Genomic DNA, 15,620 nt, shown 5'->3' on the forward strand with positions numbered 1-15,620 from the left:
TTTTAGACAGTATTCAGTGATTGCCTGTTCAATAATACGTTTAGCCAGTATACAGTGATTGCCTGTTGAATGTTACTTTTGGCCAGTATTCAGTGACTAAACTCCTCGTTAAAGCGGGAAAATGAGAAGAATAAGCCGTCATGTGAAAAAAGAAAGATCTTACCGATTTCTCGTCTTCTTCTGGTCTTTTCTGGGCCTCCATTTAAAATGTGGGTGAGTTTCTCCACGTCAAATGTGGCCTTTTGTCGCTCTGCTTGTATGTCTGGATTCATGTCTGACCTGAAAAAGCGACGTGAAATAGTTTTAAAAAAAAAGAAGAATGATAATAATTCGAGGGCAGCGTGTGAGTTGTGTCATTTATCTCCTTCGCTCTTGGACACAGGAAGTGTGCAATTCATGAACGAGTAAATGTTTATACTGACTCGGGAATCACGGGTACTCGTCTCCCAATAAGTCGCACTCGGGCTAGCTAAATAACAATCCTTACCATTTAAGTGATGGCAGGAAACTTCGTGAACCATACACGTGCAAAATTCCGAGTGCACGCACTTGGTGACGACTAGTGACTCGAGTCCCTTAAGTTACAACCGACTTCAATTGAGTGAGTCACTCATACGAACACGAGTCAGTAAAAGGATTCGAGCTTACCTTCACGGACACAGGCGGGTGACGACATCAGGTCACGTGACATAAACCCGGAACAGGGGCATGTTTCATGTTACTAAACAGTACATGTGACTGTTTGTTTTGTTGTATTCATGTTGTTGTTTGTATGTTTGTATTCATGTTGTTTGTGCTGAGTCATGCTTCCTGCTGTGGCGGCCTATTACTTGCCCTGGGAGCTGCAGTGTGCGGTGCAAGAAGGAGAGTCGGTGCGTACATTTGGCAGGTGGGCTCGCAACTTCAAAGTATTTCTAGGAATCCACACATCTTTTTCTTCTTCTTGTGTGTTTTTTTTGTTTAGCTCATTTCCCACCTGCAGTCATATAACATAGAACATGGTACGTGACACAACTGTTAGCTAGCATGCTAACTTTAGCATGCTAACTTTTTGTTGTGCTAATTTTGCAACCTGTATATCATATTACTTAGTACTTGACTTATGCTAACTTTTTAGCAACTTTTTTTTTTTTAGCTCATTTCACACTTACAGTCATATAACATGGTACATGACACAAGTCAACTGTTAGCATGCTAAAAAAAAAAGTGTGGTAATTTTGCAATGGTGTACCGCAGGGTCATATTACTTAGTACTTGCAGAGGTGGGTAGAGTAGCCAGAAATTGTACTCAAGTAAGAGTAAGGAGTAGTCACCCAAATATTTACTTGAGTAAAAGTAAAAATTATGTTGTGAAAAAACTACTGAAGTACTGAGTAACTGATGAGTAAACTGTTTGTTTAATGATGACGGCAACAAATAATGCACAAAAACATAAAAATAGCAATGAGCAAATTCAGAGCCAGGAATATCTCTTAAGCAACTAAAACAATAATATATATTAAATAATAATACATTAACATAAAAAATGAAGGCAAATTGAGCCACAATAACTTAACACAGCACCATAGGCTCAGTAGGCAGAGATTACGAAGGAAAATAACAAGTTAGGCTTTACGCAAACCATAAACTGAGAGGTGTGGGCTGCACCTGGGGACACACTGATTGGTGTTTCTATGAATGTGTGTGTGTGTGTCTGTCTATGAGGCTGCAGTGCGTTAATAAATGTCCCCACACGATGTACATTTGACAGTGATTCGGGACCCTTACAAAAAATTCAAAAAAACGGATTTGCTTCAGCAGCACAATTTTGGTGCTGTAGTTGTAGGGGATGTCTCAAAACGTCATCAGGAGTCCCGACAAAACCCGTAAATGTAAGAAAATGTAAGAAAATGCATATTTTACGAAAAAAAAAATGTGCAAAAAAGTCGTAAGGGGGGACCCTTACAAAAAATTCAAAAAAACGGATTCGCTTCAGCAGCACAATTTTGGTGCTGTAGTTGTAGGAGATGTCTCAAAACGTCATCAGGAGTCCCGACAAAATCTAAAAATGGCAGAAAATGCTTTTTTTGGGAAAACTTTTTTTCACAAAAAAAAATTCAAAAAACAGACTTGCTTCAGCAGCACAATTCTGGTGCTGTAGTTGTAGGAGATGTCTCAAAACGTCATCAGGAGTCCCGACAAAACCCGTAAATGTAAGAAAATGGAAGAAAATGCATATTTTACGAAAAAAAATTTTTGCAAAAAAGTCGTAAGGGGGGACCCTTACAAAAAATTCAAAAAAACGGATTCGCTTCAGCAGCACAATTTTGGTGCTGTAGTTGTAGGAGATGTCTCAAAACGTCATCAGGAGTCCCGACAAAATCTAAAAATGGCAGAAAATGCTTTTTTTGGGAAAACTTTTTTTCACAAAAAAAAATTCAAAAAACAGACTTGCTTCAGCAGCACAATTCTGGTGCTGTAGTTGTAGGAGATGTCTCAAAACGTCATCAGGAGTCCCGACAAAACCCGTAAATGTAAGAAAATGGAAGAAAATGCATATTTTACGAAAAAAAATTTTTGCAAAAAAGTCGTAAGGGGGGACCCTTACAAAAAATTCAAAAAAACGGATTCGCTTCAGCAGCACAATTTTGGTGCTGTAGTTGTAGGAGATGTCTCAAAACGTCATCAGGAGTCCCGACAAAATCTAAAAATGGCAGAAAATGCTTTTTTTGGGAAAACTTTTTTTCACAAAAAAAAATTCAAAAAACAGACTTGCTTCAGCAGCACAATTCTGGTGCTGTTGTTGTAGGAGATGTCTCAAAACGTCATCAGGAGTCCCGACAAAACCCGTAAATGTAAGAAAATGGAAGAAAATGCATATTTTACGAAAAAAAAATTTTGCAAAAAAGTCGTAAGGGGGGACCCTTACAAAAAATTCAAAAAAACGGATTCGCTTCAGCAGCACAATTTTGGTGCTGTAGTTGTAGGAGATGTCTCAAAACGTCATCAGGAGTCCCGACAAAACCTAAAAATGGCAGAAAATGATTTCTCACAATAAATATATATAGAAACAGATAAATATCAATATGCAACACTTTATTTTTATATTTTCTCTAAGTGCACATTTTTCAAATTGAACATTTCCAATGATCACTATTAAGACAGTCTTGTGAAATAATAATATCCCATTTTAACTAGCTAGCCACTAACATTTTTTAACAAATCATGAATTACTTTGCACCATGTTTTTACAAATAATAACTCATGTAAAATACAAAAGTCAACTCTCAAATGTTTAAATAAATCATGTCACACTTTAAACTAGACACCAAATCTGTTATCTGTTTCTTTGTCAGTTAGTGAAGACCAAGTCTTTCAAATATTTTCTTGGATTTTCAAATTCTATTTGAGTTTTGTCTCTCTTAGAATTAAAAATGTCGAGCAAAGCGAGACCAGCTTGCTAGTAAATAAATACATTTTTAAAAATAGAGGCAGCTCACTGGTAAGTGCTGCTATTTGAGCTATTTTTCGAACAGGCCAGCGGGCTACTCATCTGGTCCTTACGGGCTACCTGGTGCCCGCGGGCACCGCGTTGGTGACCCCTGATGTAGACAGTAATCAGAATGTCATCTTTTGTGTGTGTCTAGACTGACCTGCTATGAGCAAGACAAGTCCACGGCTACACTCACAGCTCAGCATGCTTCCAAAGACCACCATGTTGTCATCAATACCTCGCTTGTGGAACCCTTTCATCCCATAATTGGAGCCCAGTATTTGGTTGTGGGTGAGACAGAAACAGCTGCTGGTATGGAAAGAACTTCCTGGCTGTTTTTAATTCATTGTGGAATGAAAGCCATATTTCCTCAATTGTGTCCTCAGGGGTTGACATGATGGTGCGGGCTCGTGTGCTCAACTGCGTGGATGGTGTAAACATCCCTCGACTCCAGAAAGCCATCTTGGAGCAGAGAAGCTTCTTTAAAGAAAGGGAGGGCCAACAGAATGCAACTTGAGTTGCAAAATATCCTGTAGGCCATTTCATGGATGGCCAAGCAAGTTCTTCTATTTCATACATAAATACTAATATCTGGATGTGACACTGATAGTTATTATTTGTTGTAAGTTGATCTTTTTTTGTTTTCTTTCTTGTAAATGTCAATATAATGTTATGCAGAGGTGTACTTATAACAATTTTATAGACAAATAGTCTTCTTTCTACGGGGATCTGCTCTACACTTTGACTTTACACAAGATACTTCTCTTCTTGCCTTATTTGTAGTCGACTTTATTCAATGTATTTATTTGTTGTTTGGACCGGAGCGGGAGGGGATAGGAAGAGATAAAAAAAGGAAGACCGAGGGGGAAGTTGTGGGGACAAGACAGAGAGACAGCATCAGTAAATAAGATATGTCCAAATATGATAGTAAAATTGATATTAGAGAAGCAGTTAGTGAAGTAAATATGAATAACAATGAACATTATTACACTACATAGCATTGACTCAATATCAGATGCAAAAAGTAAACACTGCCGACTAGCGGCCAAAATAAAGAAGTGCGTGGGGAAAGAGTTGAACAAAAAGCACATTTACAGTATTAAACATGACATCAAGTCCTTGTAGCACTCTGCTTCATGCACATACCATACATACATGCATACCATACATACTCTGCTTCATGCACATACCATACATACTCTGCTTCATGCACATACCATACATACTCTGCTTCATGCACATACCATACATACATACATACCATACATACTCTGCTTCATGCACATACCATACATACATACATGCATACTCTGCTTCATGCACATACCATACATACCATACATACTCTGCTTCATGCACATACCATACATACTCTGCTTCATGCACATACCATACATACATACATACCATACATACTCTGCTTCATGCACATACCATACATACATACATACCATACATACTCTGCTTCATGCACATACCATACATACATACATACATACTCTGCTTCATGCACATACCATACATACATACATACATACTCTGCTTCATGCACATACCATACATACATACATACATACATACATACTCTGCTTCATGCACATACCATACATACATACATACTCTGCTTCATGCACATACCATACATACATACATACCATACATACTCTGCTTCATGCACATACCATACATACATACCATACATACTCTGCTTCATGCACATACCATACATACATACATACATACATACATACTCTGCTTCATGCACATACCATACATACATACATACATACATACTCTGCTTCATGCACATACCATACATACATACATACATACTCTGCTTCATGCACATACCATACATACATACATACCATACATACTCTGCTTCATGCACATACCATACATACATACATACTCTGCTTCATGCACATACCATACATACATACATACATACATACTCTGCTTCATGCACATACCATACATACATACATACATACATACATACTCTGCTTCATGCACATACCATACATACATACATTACATACATACTCTGCTTCATGCACATACCATACATACATACATACATACATACTCTGCTTCATGCACATACCATACATACATACATACATACATACATACTCTGCTTCATGCACATACCATACATACATACATACATACTCTGCTTCATGCACATACCATACATACATACATACTCTGCTTCATGCACATACCATACATACATACATTACATACATACTCTGCTTCATGCACATACCATACATACATACATACATACATACTCTGCTTCATGCACATACCATACATACATACATACATACTCTGCTTCATGCACATACCATACATACATACATACTCTGCTTCATGCACATACCATACATACATACATTACATACATACTCTGCTTCATGCACATACCATACATACATACATACATACATACTCTGCTTCATGCACATACCATACATACATACATACATACTCTGCTTCATGCACATACCATACATACATACATACATACATACTCTGCTTCATGCACATACCATACATACATACATACATACTCTGCTTCATGCACATACCATACATACATACATACATACTCTGCTTCATGCACATACCATACATACATACATACATACATACATACTCTGCTTCATGCACATACCATACATACATACATACATACTCTGCTTCATGCACATACCATACATACATACATACTCTGCTTCATGCACATACCATACATACATACATACTCTGCTTCATGCACATACCATACATACATACCATACATACATACATACTCTGCTTCATGCACATACCATACATACATACATACATACATACTCTGCTTCATGCACATACCATACATACATACATACTCTGCTTCATGCACATACCATACATACATACATACATACATACTCTGCTTCATGCACATACCATACATACATACATTACATACATACTCTGCTTCATGCACATACCATACATACATACATACATACATACATACTCTGCTTCATGCACATACCATACATACATACATACATACATACATACTCTGCTTCATGCACATACCATACATACATACATACCATACATACTCTGCTTCATGCACATACCATACATACATACATACTCTGCTTCATGCACATACCATACATACATACATACTCTGCTTCATGCACATACCATACATACATACATACATACTCTGCTTCATGCACATACCATACATACATACATACTCTGCTTCATGCACATACCATACATACATACATACTCTGCTTCATGCACATACCATACATACATACATACATACATACATACTCTGCTTCACGCACATACCATACATACATACATACATACTCTGCTTCATGCACATACCATACATACATACATACTCTGCTTCATGCACATACCATACATACATACATACATACATACTCTGCTTCATGCACATACCATACATACATACATACATACATACATACTCTGCTTCATGCACATACCATACATACTTTTACCTGCTGGTCACCTGACACCAAACATACTTTCACCCACAGGAAGTAGTGGTCACGTGACATGAAAGATACCCACAGGAAGTAGTGGTCATGTCACGCCAAATTTCTTCCCCCTACAAAAACCTTCCCTCCCCCCATTTACTTCCGGGGTCATGTTTCCTCTTACGTCATTGACAGCGATCGATAGCACTTCGGCTTTGACTGGCCGTCGCTGGAAGGATACTTGGTCTTTGACAGCTGCTGCAATCTGAAGAAATACATTATTGTTTTTTTTTTGTACAGGCGCGAAACTGGACAGTCGCGTGCCGGTTAAGGACCCCCGGCAACTTTCTGATTTTACTGGACGCAGCCCCAAAAGTAAATGGGGGAGGGAAGTTTTTTTTTTGTTTTTTTTTAAAGTTTTATTTATACATTTCAACAATCAAATAAGTACAAAAGTAGTACAAAACAGTACAAAAAGAATACAAAGCAGCGCCAGGGGGTTATAAATTCAAAGTAACTAAAATAGAATGCAAAAAAACATATATATAATATTTACAAAGTGCAAAGCCATAGGCTCACTCAATTTCAGTAAACAACTCAAATTTGGAACACAGCATAATCGTCTTCACAGCTTTCTGGTTGCTAGAGGTAGAGAGTGTCTTCATGTACACTTCTAACTCTTTTTTAAAGGCACACAAGACAGGTCGGGTATTGAGAAACTTACATTTATGAATATAAAACTTAGCCAATAGTATAATGAGGTTGCAAAGGTAAAATTCCTTTTCAGATTTTTGTTCATATAGTGTAAAACCAAATATCACATCTTTAAAACAAAGCACAAATTTGTCAAGAATATTGTCCAGGATGAAGCGACAGATGCCTGCCATAGTGATGGAGTGCTTTCACAAGTCCAAAACAGCTGGTAAACAGTCTCTGGATGCATGTTACATAAGGTGCAGGTAACATAAGGTGCACCATGCATGTTACATAAGGTGCAGGTAACATAAGGTGCACCATGCATGTTACATAAGGTGCAGGTAACATAAGGTGCACCATGCATGTTACATAAGGTGCAGGTAACATAAGGTGCACCATGCATGTTACATAAGGTGCAGGTAACATAAGGTGCACCATGCATGTTACATAAGGTGCAGGTAACATAAGGTGCACCATGCATGTTACATAAGGTGCAGGTAACATAAGGTGCACCATGCATGTTACATAAGGTGCAGGTAACATCAATGTCCTTCTTCTATCTAACCATCACAGTCTTTACAGGGTAATAACCAGGAATGATTTTAAAAGATATCTCTTTGACTTTGTTGGTAAGTAAATACCTGTTAGGAAGGGACCATGTTTTGACACAGCAGATGTCATTCACAATATTATTCCAGAGCGCAATTACGTAGGAGACAGACACACAATCATTTTGGAATAAGCTGCGGATTTTTCTGTTATTTTTCTGATCAAAGCAAAGTTTCCCCACAGGAGTGTCAAGTGGATCATTCACCATTTTTACAGCAGAAAGAGGAGATGAGTACAACATAACAACACTTGTTGGAATGGCATCAAATACAATGGCAAATTGTTTGGGAGTTACAGGGACCTTAAAGTGGTTGAGAAATTCTTGGTAATTAAGAAGTTGACCTTCCTTATTGAAAAGCTGACTCACTAAAATAATATCATTGTTGAACCAATTGTTGAGGAAAATAGATTTCCTTTTGTAACATATATCTTTATTGTTCCAAATGAAGTATTTGGTAGGTGAGAAATGGTGCTTGTATATAAGAGAGCATGCCAGAAGGGCTTGTTTGTGGAAGTTTGAAAGAGCAACAGGAATCCTATCAATGCTGTAGTTACACAATAGCAAACATTTTAGGCCTCCAAGGTTAGAAAATACATGATGAGAAATGAAGTTCCAAATTGAGGTAGGGTCTTTCAAATAGTGTCGTATCCAATTAATCTTGAAGGTGTTGTTTAGTGGAGTGAAATCCAGAAAGTTTAGACCACCCTGATTATAATTGTTCATTATAACCGATTTCTTAATATAATGAATTTTGTTTTTCCAAACAAAGTCAACAAGTATTTTGTCAATAGTTTTACATATTTTTTGGTTAACATCTAAAGAAATAGCTGCATACGTAAGCCTGGAGATACCTTCTGCTTTGGAAAGCAAGGTTGTGCCTTTTAAGGATAAATCTCTCTGTAGCCATTGGTTCAATCTTTTCTTAGTTGTTTCTACAATTGGATTAAAGTTCAAGACCGATCTACAACTCTGATTTTTAGTGATGAGTATTCCTAGGTAATTAATACTATCCTTAACTGGAATTTGACATCATTTCACAGCCATTAGTTCACACTTATTCACATTCAGACGGAGACCAGAAGCCAAGGAAAAAACATGAATCACATCCAAGGCAAGAGGAATTGGAGAAGAGTCCTTCAAAAAGAGTGTTGTGTCATCAGCCAGTTGGCTGATAGTTATTTCTCTGTCTAATATAGAGATCCCCTTTAAACAGCTACATTTGATATGAACCGATAGCAATTGGGTGGCTAACAAAAATAAATATGGAGAAATAGGACAACCTTGCCGTATCCCACGTTTTAATTCGAATCTTGGGGATGTGCCAGATTTGAGCTTTATTGAACTATTGCCATTGCAGTACAAAGTCTTGATTGTTTTGCGGAAAACATTGCCGAAGCCAAATTTGTCAAGTGTCCGGAAGACATGAAAGATACCCACAGGAAGTAGTGGTCACGTGACATGAAAGATACCCACAGGAAGTAGTGGTCACGTGGCATGAAAGATAGAAAACATACAGGAAGTAGTGGTCACGTGACATGAAAGATAGAAAACACACAGGAAGTAGTGGTCACGTGGCATGAAAGATAGAAAACATACAGGAAGTAGTGGTCACGTGACATGAAAGATAGAAAACATACAGGAAGTAGTGGCCACGTGACATGAAAGATACCCACAGGAGTAGTGGTCACGTGACATGAAAGATTTTTTTTTATTTTTTAAGTTTTATTTATACATTTCAACATTTCAACAATCAAATAAGTACAAAAGTAGTACAAAACAGTACAAAAAGAATACAAAGCAGCGCCAGGGGTTTATAAATTCAAAGTAACTAAAATAGAATGCAAAAAAACATATGTATAATATTTACAAAGTGCAAAGCCATAGGCTCACTCAATTTCAGTAAACAACTCAAATTTGGAACACAGCATAATCGTCTTCACAGCTTTCTGGTTGCTAGAGGTAGAGAGTGTCTTCATGTACACTTCTAACTCTTTTTTAAAGGCACAAACGACAGGTCGGGTATTGAGAAACTTACATTTATGAATATAAAACTTAGCCAATAGTATAATGAGGTTGCAAAGGTAAAATTCCTTTTCAGATTTTTGTTCATATAGTGTAAAACCAAATATCACATCTTCAAAACAAAGCACAAATTTGTCAAGAATATTGTCCAGGATGCACTGCTGGACACTTTGTGTAGTGCTGGAGAGATGACGTCACACTGCATCCTGCTGGACACTTTGTGTAGTGCTGGAGAGATGATACATGTCACACTGCATCCTGCTGGACACTTTGTGTAGTGCTGGAGAGATGATACATGTCACACTGCATCCTGCTGGACACTTTGTGTAGTGCTGGAGAGATGACGTCACACTGCATCCTGCTGGACACTTTGTGTAGTGCTGGAGAGATGACGTCACACTGCATCCTGCTGGACACTTTGTGTAGTGCTGGAGAGATGACGTCACACTGCATCCTGCTGGACACTTTGTGTAGTGCTGGAGAGATGACGTCACACTGCATCCTGCTGGACACTTTGTGTAGTGCTGGAGAGATGATACATGTCACACTGCATCCTGCTGGACACTTTGTGTAGTGCTGGAGAGATGATACATGTCACACTACATCCTGCTGGACACTTTGTGTAGTGCTGGAGAGATGATACATGTCACACTACATCCTGCTGGACACTTTGTGTAGTGCTGGAGAGATGACGTCACACTGCATCCTGCTGGACACTTTGTGTAGTGCTGGAGAGATGATACATGTCACACTGCATCCTGCTGGACACTTTGTGTAGTGCTGGAGAGATGATACATGTCACACTGCATCCTGCTGGACACTTTGTGTAGTGCTGGAGAGATGACGTCACACTGCATCCTGCTGGACACTTTGTGTAGTGCTGGAGAGATGACGTCACACTGCATCCTGCTGGACACTTTGTGTAGTGCTGGAGAGATGACGTCACACTGCATCCTGCTGGACACTTTGTGTAGTGCTGGAGAGATGATACATGTCACACTGCATCCTGCTGGACACTTTGTGTAGTGCTGGAGAGATGATACATGTCACACTACATCCTGCTGGACACTTTGTGTAGTGCTGGAGAGATGATACATGTCACACTACATCCTGCTGGACACTTTGTGTAGTGCTGGAGAGATGACGTCACACTGCATCCTGCTGGACACTTTGTGTAGTGCTGGAGAGATGACGTCACACTGCATCCTGCTGGACACTTTGTGTAGTGCTGGAGAGATGACGTCACACTGCATCCTGCTGGACACTTTGTGTAGTGCTGGAGAGATGATACATGTCACACTGCATCCTGCTGGACACTTTGTGTAGTGCTGGAGAGATGATACATGTCACACTACATCCTGCTGGACACTTTGTGTAGTGCTGGAGAGATGACGTCACACTGCATCCTGCTGGACACTTTGTGTAGTGCTGGAGAGATGACGTCACACTGCATCCTGCTGGACACTTTGTGTAGTGCTGGAGAGATGACGTCACACTGCATCCTGCTGGACACTTTGTGTAGTGCTGGAGAGATGATACATGTCACACTGCATCCTGCTGGACACTTTGTGTAGTGCTGGAGAGATGACGTCACACCACATCCTGCTGGACACTTTGTGTAGTGCTGGAGAGATAATACATGTCACACTGCATCCTGCTGGACACTTTGTGTAGTGCTGGAGAGATGATACATGTCACACCGCATCCTGCTGGACACTTTGTGTAGTGCTGGAGAGATAATACATGTCACACTGCATCCTGCTGGACACTTTGTGTAGTGCTGGAGAGATGATACATGTCACACCGCATCCTGCTGGACACTTTGTGTAGTGCTGGAGAGATGATACATGTCACACTGCATCCTGCTGGACACTTTGTGTAGTGCTGGAGAGATGACGTCACACCACATCCTGCTGGACACTTTGTGTAGTGCTGGAGAGATAATACATGTCACACTGCATCCTGCTGGACACTTTGTGTAGTGCTGGAGAGATGATACATGTCACACCGCATCCTGCTGGACACTTTGTGTAGTGCTGGAGAGATAATACATGTCACACTGCATCCTGCTGGACACTTTGTGTAGTGCTGGAGAGATGATACATGTCACACCGCATCCTGCTGGACACTTTGTGTAGTGCTGGAGAGATGATACATGTCACACTGCATCCTGCTGGACACTTTTTGTAGTGCTGGAGAGATGATACATGTCACACTGCATCCTGCTGGACACTTTGTGTAGTGCTGGAGAGATGATACATGTCACACCGCATCCTGCTGGACACTTTGTGTAGTGCTGGAGAGATGATACATGTCACACTGCATCCTGCTGGACACTTTGTGTAGTGCTGGAGAGATGACGTCACACTGCATCCTGCTGGACACTTTGTGTAGTGCTGGAGAGATGATACATGTCACACCGCATCCTGCTGGACACTTTGTGTAGTGCTGGAGAGATGATACATGTCACACCGCATCCTGCTGGACACTTTTTTTTTTCTTTTTTTTTCTTTTTTATAAGTTTTATTTATACATTTCAACATTTCAACAATCAAATAAGTACAAAAGTAGTACAAAACAGTACAAAAAGAATACAAAGCAGCGCCAGGGGGTTATAAATTCAAAGTAACTAAAATAGAATGCAAAAAAACATATATATAATATTTACAAAGTGCAAAGCCATAGGCTCACTCAATTTCAGTAAACAACTCAAATTTGGAACACAGCATAATCGTCTTCACAGCTTTCTGGTTGCTAGAGGTAGAGAGTGTCTTAATGTACACTTCTAACTCTTTTTTAAAGGCACACAAGACAGGTCGGGTATTGAGAAACTTACATTTATGAATATAAAACTTAGCCAATAGTATAATGAGGTTGCAAAGGTAAAATTCCTTTTCAGATTTTTGTTCATATAGTGTAAAACCAAATATCACATCTTCAAAACAAAGCACAAATTTGTCAAGAATATTGTCCAGGATGCACTGCTGGACACTTTGTGTAGTGCTGGAGAGATGATGTCGTTGTGGCTTGTACAGCCCTTTGAGACACTTGTGATTTAGGGCTATATAAATAAACATTGATTGATTGATTGATACATGTCACACTGCATCCTGCTGGACACTTTGTGTAGTGCTGGAGAGATGACGTCACACCACATCCTGCTGGACACTTTGTGTAGTGCTGGAGAGATGATACATGTCACACTGCATCCTGCTGGACACTTTGTGTAGTGCTGGAGAGATGATACATGTCACACTGCATCCTACTGGACACTTTGTGTAATGCTGGAGAGATGACGTCACACTGCATCCTGCTGGACACTTTGTGTAGTGCTGGAGAGATGATACATGTCACACTGCATCCTGCTGGACACTTTGTGTAGTGCTGGAGAGATGATACATGTCACACTGCATCCTGCTGGACACTTTGTGTAGTGCTGGAGAGATGACGTCACACTGCATCTTACTGGACACTTTGTGTAATGCTGGAGAGATGACGTCACACTGCATCCTGCTGGACACTTTGTGTAGTGCTGGAGAGATGATACATGTCACACTGCATCCTGCTGGACACTTTGTGTAGTGCTGGAGAGATGATACATGTCACACTGCATCCTGCTGGACACTTTGTGTAGTGCTGGAGAGATGACGTCACACTGCATCTTACTGGACACTTTGTGTAGTGCTGGAGAGATGATACATGTCACACTACATCCTACTGGACACTTTGTGTAGTGCTGGAGAGATGATACATGTCACACTGCATCCTACTGGACACTTTGTGTAGTGCTGGAGAGATGACGTCACACTGCATCCTGCTGGACACTTTGTGTAGTGCTGGAGAGATGACGTCACACTGCATCCTGCTGGACACTTTGTGTAGTGCTGGAGAGATGATACATGTCACACTGCATCCTGCTGGACACTTTGTGTAGTGCTGGAGAGATGACGTCACACTGCATCCTGCTGGACACTTTGTGTAGTGCTGGAGAGATGATACATGTCACACTGCATCCTGCTGGACACTTTGTGTAGTGCTGGAGAGATGACGTCACACTGCATCTTACTGGACACTTTGTGTAGTGCTGGAGAGATGACGTCACACTACATCCTACTGGACACTTTGTGTAGTGCTGGAGAGATGATACATGTCACACTGCATCCTGCTGGACACTTTGTGTAGTGCTGGAGAGATGACGTCACACTACATCTTGCTGGACACTTTGTGTAGTGCTGGAGAGATGATACATGTCACACTGCATCCTGCTGGACACTTTGTGTAGTGCTGGAGAGATGATACATGTCACACTGCATCCTGCTGGACACTTTGTGTAGTGCTGGAGAGATGACGTCACACTGCATCCTACTGGACACTTTGTGTAGTGCTGGAGAGATGATACATGTCACACTACATCCTACTGGACACTTTGTGTAGTGCTGGAGAGATGATACATGTCACACTACATCCTACTGGACACTTTGTGTAGTGCTGGAGAGATGACGTCACACTACATCCTACTGGACACTTTGTGTAGTGCTGGAGAGATGATGTCACACTACATCCTGCTGGACACTTTGTGTAGTGCTGGAGAGATGATACATGTCACACTGCATCCTGCTGGACACTTTGTGTAGTGCTGGAGAGATGACGTCACACTGCATCCTACTGGACACTTTGTGTAGTGCTGGAGAGATGATACATGTCACACTGCATCCTGCTGGACACTTTGTGTAGTGCTGGAGAGATGATACATGTCACACTGCATCCTGCTGGACACTTTGTGTAGTGCTGGAGAGATGATACATGTCACACTGCATCCTGCTGGACACTTTGTGTAGTGCTGGAGAGATGATACATGTCACACTACATCCTGCTGGACACTTTGTGTAGTGCTGGAGAGATGATACATGTCACACTGCATCCTGCTGGACACTTTGTGTAGTGCTGGAGAGATGACGTCACACTGCATCTTACTGGACACTTTGTGTAGTGCTGGAGAGATGATACATGTCACACTACATCCTACTGGACACTTTGTGTAGTGCTGGAGAGATGATACATGTCACACTGCATCCTACTGGACACTTTGTGTAGTGCTGGAGAGATGACGTCACACTGCATCCTGCTGGACACTTTGTGTAGTGCTGGAGAGATGACGTCACACTGCATCCTGCTGGACACTTTGTGTAGTGCTGGAGAGATGATACATGTCACACTGCATCCTGCTGGACACTTTGTGTAGTGCTGGAGAGATGATACATGTCACACTGCATCCTGCTGGACACTTTGTGTA

At 40.5% G+C, this 15,620-nt stretch overlaps 2 protein-coding genes across 5 annotated transcripts in view; one reads left to right on the top strand and one right to left on the bottom strand.

Annotated features, from left to right (window-relative positions):
- acox1 (acyl-CoA oxidase 1, palmitoyl) overlaps nucleotides 1–597 on the bottom strand; it is a 33,188-nt gene extending 32,591 nt beyond the window's left edge. For 2 of the 3 annotated variants that reach the window (XM_062033160.1, XM_062033156.1), the window contains exon 1: nucleotides 164–407. In XM_062033160.1, the coding sequence (XP_061889144.1) occupies nucleotides 164–272 (109 nt within the window). In that variant the 5' untranslated portion in view covers nucleotides 273–407. Of the gene's footprint in view, nucleotides 1–163; nucleotides 408–487 lie in introns of those variants that run through there. The other variant, XM_062033157.1, reaches the window with a different exon arrangement.
- ten1 (TEN1 subunit of CST complex) lies at nucleotides 29–4,183 on the top strand. 2 transcript variants are annotated; one of them, XM_062033161.1, is made up of 3 exons: nucleotides 29–213; nucleotides 3,627–3,784; nucleotides 3,859–4,183. In XM_062033161.1, the coding sequence occupies exons 1-3, from the start codon at nucleotides 122–124 to the stop codon at nucleotides 3,987–3,989; spliced, it is 381 nt and encodes a 126-aa protein (XP_061889145.1). In that variant the 5' UTR covers nucleotides 29–121; the 3' UTR covers nucleotides 3,990–4,183. The 2 variants fall into 2 exon arrangements, with proteins under 2 accessions (XP_061889145.1, XP_061889146.1); XM_062033162.1 differs by lacking the exon at nucleotides 29–213 and adding an exon at nucleotides 640–889.
- Nucleotides 4,184–15,620: the final 11,437 nt, after the last annotated feature.

The sequence above is a fragment of the Entelurus aequoreus genome, linkage group LG22, assembly GCF_033978785.1.
Source record: "Entelurus aequoreus isolate RoL-2023_Sb linkage group LG22, RoL_Eaeq_v1.1, whole genome shotgun sequence".
NCBI classification, from domain to species: Eukaryota; Metazoa; Chordata; class Actinopteri; order Syngnathiformes; family Syngnathidae; genus Entelurus; species Entelurus aequoreus.